A 7,150-nucleotide genomic window follows, 5' to 3' on the forward strand; every position below is an offset into this window, starting at 1 on the left:
GACTGCTAATATTCATATTCTTTTAGTAATATTGATTATTTGACTTTCTCAGTCATTTTCAACTACATATTTGACATTCATGTAAAATAATGCTTGTCACAAGTTGAAAATATAACTTTTTGCCGACTAAAGAGGTTCTGGTTTGTGAAGAGGCAATAGAACATTTGCAGATGATGCCACAGAAAGTGGCAGAACGTTTCTTAATGCTCAGTTTGAATGAGCAAAAATAGTGTGACTCTGTCCCCTGACAAATAGATTCCATAAGAAATCAGAGCTGTCAATTTGGAGCATCGCATTCAGCGCCCTGAGTCGCTGCTGCTCTTACGACACTTCAGTCTTCCAGCTCTAAGCAGGAAGAGCAGAGGTGACAACAGGCTGCTGGGCAGAGACAGCCAGAGCGCAGACACCCAAACCTGACACCTCTGTAGTTCACCTTTCCCTGGCATGGCATACACAACGGTCAGAGTCAGACACCCCGTAAACCTGAACACAAGCACTCCCGTTATGGCCATGATGGTGTAGAAGGCCCTTCGCTTTGCCTGACCCACCCGCTGCTTGCCCCCAACCCCGTCGCCTGGCCCCGGATGAATCAGAGCACAGAGAACAGAAAGGCTGCAGAAAGAGATCACAATTAAGATCAAGGCAATCATGCAGTAGCATGTGATATAGGTGAGCGTTTTATTGTCCATGTACGTGAAGCCCGCCCCTCCGAAGGTCAGGAGCCACGTGCAGCCGATGACGATGCTTCTGATTCTCATCCCTTTCCCTTTCTTCAGCTTCACGTAGGCGATGGGGTGAACGACGGCCAGGTAGCGCTCCAGGCAGGTCAGAGTCTGAAAGAGCATCTGTCCAGACATGTAAGTGATGTAAAGCAAGACACCCGCCATCGCCACCTGTTGGACATCAGCGTGGATGCCGTAGCAGAGCAGGCAGATCGCCGACACGTTAAGCAGCTCCACGACCACGATGCAGAGCGTGATCAGGTCGCAGTGGCTCATCGCCCTACCGGGACGCCGCTGACGGAGGCCCAGGTGGAGGACGAGGATGCAGAGAGGGAGGATGATTACGAGGTCGGCGATGGTGAAGAAGGCGACGTTGAAAGAGCCAAGTGTGGAGTACAAGCAGCCGCGCAGGATATAATATATGTGGGTGGGGTGAGAGTTTGATGGAGGAGGAAGAGAGGCGTTGGATGCGTTGAGTGGCATGGCTATGGGCGAGTGGCAGGGAGGGAGTGAAAAGGGAGGAAAGATGGAGAGAAAAAGAAGTTATCATGAGAGGTGCAAAAATGAAATATCCAGGTCTGTGAGGCAAAATAGTTATTTATTTTATTTAAATAGTAAACATGACGCTGCTAAGAGAGATAAGTTCTTTAACATGTTGAACTGGAAGAGTTTGCTGCGGCAATTAACCCTATTTTATTGTATTGTTGAAATATTAAGTCAGTGAAACTTCATAAATGATGTTAAATGAACTCACCGTGCTTGTGGTTTTAGTTTCTGAACTCTCTGGTCTTGCGTAGCTTCGTGTCTGGACTGTGAACAGCTGTGTTGTCTATTTATACATATCAGCCATTGTGAGTGTGTCTTTTAGGCATATTATCGGCTGTGGCTTTTTTTTTTTGCATGTTGTGTAAAGAGCGTATGCTGCGTTCACTTTGCATCTCTTTCACACACACACAGATTTACACAGCCAGAATCATCAGTAATTATATTTTGGCATTTGTGGGGAAAGTAATGAAGATATTGTGTCGGTGAAATTCTCACATTTTCAGTTGCGTTTAGGAATAAAATCCTGATGCTGGCTTTACCTTCGGTGCTCTCAGCACTGCCAATCAAATCAATGCAATGAAATGTGGTGTCTACTGTCTATACAGTATGCAAAACAGGCTTTTATTACACATACACACACACACGCATGCATGCGTTAATATAAAAATGCACGACGCGCCAGTCCATAGTCCAGACACACAGGTGATGAGGCAAGGTGAGTTTATTTCATGCAATCTAAGATTTTCTATTCGAATTAACTTACTGAAAAACAATATAGTTCATGTTCTTATTTAAAAGACTGTTTGGTTAGTCAACTGAATTCAATATTTTATTTATCAATAATATTCCAAATGCATTCATATTCAACATATCCTCCTGGGACCCAGCTTTGGGTTAGCATGTCCTCTGTAGTGGACATTTGTCTAACTGTCTGGGTCTCAGGAGGATATATATATATATATATATGGATTCAATGTTTAAGTTCTTGAAAGAAAATTAGTAAACAAATCCCATGTATCTCATATTTTGCAGCGTTCATGCTTGCTGTGTTCTCCTCTCTTCCCCGTCATCATCATCATCATCATCATCCTCCATCTGATTCTTGCCCTTAGCTATGTCAGCCAGCCTTTCTTCCTTCGACAACGCCTCTGTTACTCCCTCTCCTCCTAACCTCTTTTCCTCCACTGATGTGCTGCTTTCGATCATGTTCAGCTGCTCGACCTCCTCGGGTAGGACATTGTCCCTCCTTATCTTCATCGTTGCCAGCGTCCTCCTCCTCCTCCCGTTATACATCGCCGTCGTCTACCTGGGCCTCCAGCGGTGGCGGCAGCAGCGCTCCCTCGCGTCGATGAGCCCCTCCGATCTCATCACTTACCACATGGTCGTCATGGAACTGCTCAGCCTCTTGGCCTCCTTCTTCACCTGGTGGGCCATCTACGTTCAAGACAGGAATATGATGAAGGTGGGCTTCCACATTTTCATCATTAACTTTGTCGGACAGCAGACATTTCACAACCTCACCTGCGTGGAGCGCTACCTGGCGGTCGTTCACCCCATTGCATTCATGAACACGAAGAAGTCCAAAAGGATGCGGATCACGAACATCCTGATTGGCTGCGTTTGGCTGACGTGCTTCGCAGTGACGAGCTTACTTTATGGGAATATTTCCATTGATATTGTAGCTTATTTTTTCACATCCCTCAGCTTGGTTGTCATCTCTTTCTGCAGCCTGTCCGTCCTCTACGCTCTGGTGCGCCCGGGGCCGGGAGGCCGGATCGGGCACCGACAGCAGGTTGATCAATCCAAGCTTAGGGCTTTCTATGCCATCATGGCCATACTAGGAGCGCTGGTGTTGCGTTTCGGGGGGAGCATACTCGGTACCGTTCTGTATTCCACAAAAAAACTGAGCATGAGCGACACGTGTCATGTGTGGTTTTCTATAACCTGGTTCAGTCTGCCCAGCAGCCTGGTGTTGCCCCTGCTCTTCCTGCAGAGGGCAGGGAAACTAGCCTGCTGCAAGAACAGCGAGTCAGCGAATAGTCAAGTGTCTTTAGAGGACAAGGGTTAAAACACGTGCGTTCTTTAAGCCTTCTCAGAGCAGACTTTGAGCAGTTCCTTACCACAGGTGGGCGTTGGTGGGGGTATGTTAGAGGTATGTTCTAAACAACCCACTTTTATTTATGTCTCGTTAACCTGTTGTTATTTGTGTGCCAATGCTTTGAATTGCCTTCTGCTCTATGTCATTGAACTTGCTTAAATTCTAAATAAATTCTCATTCTCACCCAGCCTATCAGCTCTTCCATTACCTTTATTACTGATGACCTCATTCCCATCACTGAAAACTGACTAATGACCAGCAAATATAATGGATGTGAAAATGTTGATCTGTATTTCAAATTTGGATTTTAATGCGTGAAAAGCTTTTACTGAAGAGCAAAATATGTAATTAATATGGTTTACTAGAATTGCTGTAATATTGTTCTTTATCTTATTTTCACCAAGTAAGAGTTTAGATTGAAATAAAATAAATAAGTATTTCATCTGCAGCTGAAGCTTCATGATGTGTGTCAGTTGAAAGTCAGCGTAACCGGTCTGTAGACGGATCATCAAATGTTCTAACCTTTGTCTCTCACATTTCCAGACATGCGTTTTTTAATATATAAACCTCCCATATGGGGGGGGGGGGGGTAAACAAGGTGACGGTTCTGCATTCTATTAGTCGCTGAGATTCGTACGAGGAAGAATGAGGAAGAGGAGCGCTTACAGACTCCAGTGACATTAAATCCACATTTTATATTATACATTTCATTTTTCTCATAAAGGAGTTTGGATGTTCTCCTTGTGTCTGCGTGGGTTCTCTCCGGGTTCTCCGGCTTCACCAAAAACAAACACCAAATGCAAACACGCAGGTGAATAGGTGACACGAAATTTTCCATAAGTGTGAGCGAATGATCGACTGTCTGTGTTGTCCAGTGAGACAGGCTGCAGCACCCTCACCCTCGACCTGGAAAGGACAAAGCGGTGAAGAAGATGAACGAATGAATGAAGAATGAGCTGACGATGCATTCGTGACCTGCAAATCGGAAAAGCGGTAGAAAATTGATGGATGAATGAATGAATAATAATAATGTGTGTTCAAAGATAAAAGATTAAAACAAAAACAACTGTGTATCTAATGACATGAACACATACCAGATGCAACAAAGCTTGAAAAAAAATCATAAAATCATGTATGATTATTTGTGTTTTAGATAGCTAGTTTAACTACTGTTGCTAATCCAGAGTGCACCAGAGCTCATGTGGCAGCCCTGCCGTGTGGGGCGATTTGACATGTTTTGACTGCGTGCTTGACCTGTAAACACACACACTGCTGCTCATTCAAATCAGAGCACCTTCGTTTCCTTCGCTGGGCTCTGTGTACATGCTGCTGTTAGATAGAAGGCTTAATAGCCGTACATGATAATCCCTTGTTGTATAAAAATAAGGAAGTTGTTTGTCTCGAAACGTTCGTCGGTGATTTCTGATGGGTTCACGAGCAGAGCTGGATCTTTGCATTTTATATGGATTCCTTTAAAGTTTTCCTGACATTGTGTGATATGTGACATTGCCAATATCATGAAATACAATTCCTGTCATTGTAGGACTACCCAAGCATTGACAAATAATCACTTTCCACTGCGTGCATGCGTTTGCAATGGAATGCATTTTGTGCTTTATTTTGCAAACACAAATGTTTCTGGTTTTAAATAAATTTAACAAAACCTTTAAATGAGTATTTCTAAGAGTGCACACACACACACACAAAGAAAAAAAACAGACCAGGTTGATTGCATGCTAGTAAATCTCTCTGGTCCTATCCAAAATGGGGCCATATTGCTGGAAAAATATATAAATTATTCAAACAAATTCCAACAAATTAATGTCATTTCGGAATCAATGCTTTATTTTATTGTTGCGTGTGTGTGTGTGAATATTGAATCAGACCAGTGAACAGACATGACAATAAATACACAGAGAGAAACAGCACATATAATTAATGAATGATCTGTTTTATAAGACTATCTTCCAAAATGATGCACATCCATTTGAGAATAAATAAAAAATAAAAAAATAAAGATTCACACCGAAGCCACGGGTCATAATTTGTATTGATGACTTGTAAGGTTTTCTGCTATTGACTTTACACATTTTGCTATTTGGGGGAAATTTAATTTTTATTTCTTACAAATGGATGTTCAGTCTGAAGATGTGCTATTTGTTTGAAATTGTGAGCTTCCTTATTTAAAAAAAAATAAAAAGGAAAATCAATTCAGACTTCATGAGGAGGCATTTCCAACATATCAACTTTTGAAATAACATTCGTTTTACATTACTGGCTTTAAGGCTGAATCTAACGCAAACAAGGCCCAGCTTTTTGGTGAAACAATCTATGGCCAACCCAAACGTATCCAGGTCACATTTAGAACTTAGAACTTCAAATGGATGCTTAAATAAAACATGACTGTGACCACTTTGACAACATTTTGAATCTTGAAGTATTTCCCTCTAATGCTGAGCATCACACTTTTTTTTATAATTATTTTATCCAAGCTTTGAAAGAGATCGCTTGCAAAGCTTGGCAACAAGTAAACACAAACTATTGTTAGCTTGTACATAGTCAAACTTATTGTTGTTACAAATAGTTAACATTTGGAATAATCGTCCTGACATAGATAACTCATAGCCATTGACTTTAATTGCTGTATTGTACTGCATTCACAGATGCAGCAAACAGATGAGCTTTGAGCTAAATAAATGAATAAATAAATAAATAAACGCATAAAAAAAATAATGTCCAATGATTTCATGAATTCACTACTAACAGATTTTTTTTGCTCGCTGGCTAAAAATAATTATTTTGGCCATTTGACCAAAAATGAATAGAATAAAATGTAAAATTTACTCACAACAGTACGAAACGTAAAAATGACTAACAATCATATTTTGATTCAACAGAATGAGATGAACAAATGTAATGGGCACTTGAGAATAACAATGCACACGGTTAGACACAATCAAATAACATCATTCAAAATTAAATAATCGATGCTCGTGTTACGGTTGAATTAAAAATTGCTTATTTTTGATTTTTCAAAACACTCAGAAAACTTCATGCAAGCGCTCAAACAACGCGGCACCACTTGCGCCATCAGCAGCATCTGTGCGCAAAGCAAATATGGTGCAGTTACATGCAAAGTCAATGCAAAGCTCAGCGTTCATGCAAGGTGAAATGGCATGAAAGTTCAACATGGCTCTCAAAACTGTCACTTTTTTTTCCCTTGCAAATATTCTCATGGCAGGGGGGGGCGAAAAAAAAATCTTAAAATGCAAGCAGAGATTTCCCACATACAGCGCTGTGACTGGCTAGTCCTACTTCGTTGACTAGAACTTGTGAGATTACCGGAAATACATATTTATTTGTTCTGTTTGGATGAAATCCTCAATTTGCAGCCAATCTAATCCCTAAGGTTTGCGGCGATAGCGGTGCAAGTATTACGAGCCGATCACAGCGCTGTAAGACATGGATTTAAAGCAGACACAACCGTGTTAAAAAAAAAAACGTGTTCCAAACGTGTTGTTGATTCGAGCACTTTAAATAACATTAAAGGTACTCTCACAGATATATAGCATAGATTTCTAGACTTTTTGTTCTGCTTGCGCCGCATTTCTCAGCAAAAAGGAATATTTACATCGAAAACACACATAAATAGACAATGCCGCTATCGAGCCAATCATTCAATCGGAATTAATCAATTATTCTTTTCTATTATAATCACTCTGTTTCCTCAGACTTGTAAAGAATAATTATCATCTGGCAAGAGCCGGAGAAGCATTCAACGTTC

General features: G+C 41.3%; 1 protein-coding gene across 1 annotated transcript; it reads right to left on the reverse strand.

Moving 5' to 3' along the window:
• Positions 1-296: 296 nt before the first annotated feature.
• On the reverse strand, positions 297-1,205 carry LOC137911738 (olfactory receptor 2M3-like). Its single transcript, XM_068756119.1, has one exon. The coding sequence runs from the start codon at positions 1,203-1,205 to the stop codon at positions 297-299; it is 909 nt and encodes a 302-aa protein (XP_068612220.1).
• Positions 1,206-7,150: the final 5,945 nt, after the last annotated feature.

This window comes from Brachionichthys hirsutus, chromosome 23, assembly GCF_040956055.1.
Source record: "Brachionichthys hirsutus isolate HB-005 chromosome 23, CSIRO-AGI_Bhir_v1, whole genome shotgun sequence".
Classification (NCBI taxonomy): Eukaryota; Metazoa; Chordata; class Actinopteri; order Lophiiformes; family Brachionichthyidae; genus Brachionichthys; species Brachionichthys hirsutus.

Coding starts and splice junctions, on each gene's coding strand:
- LOC137911738 (XM_068756119.1), bottom strand. CDS start 1,205: ATGCCACTCAACGCATCCAACGCCTCTCTTCCTCCTCCATCAAACTCT.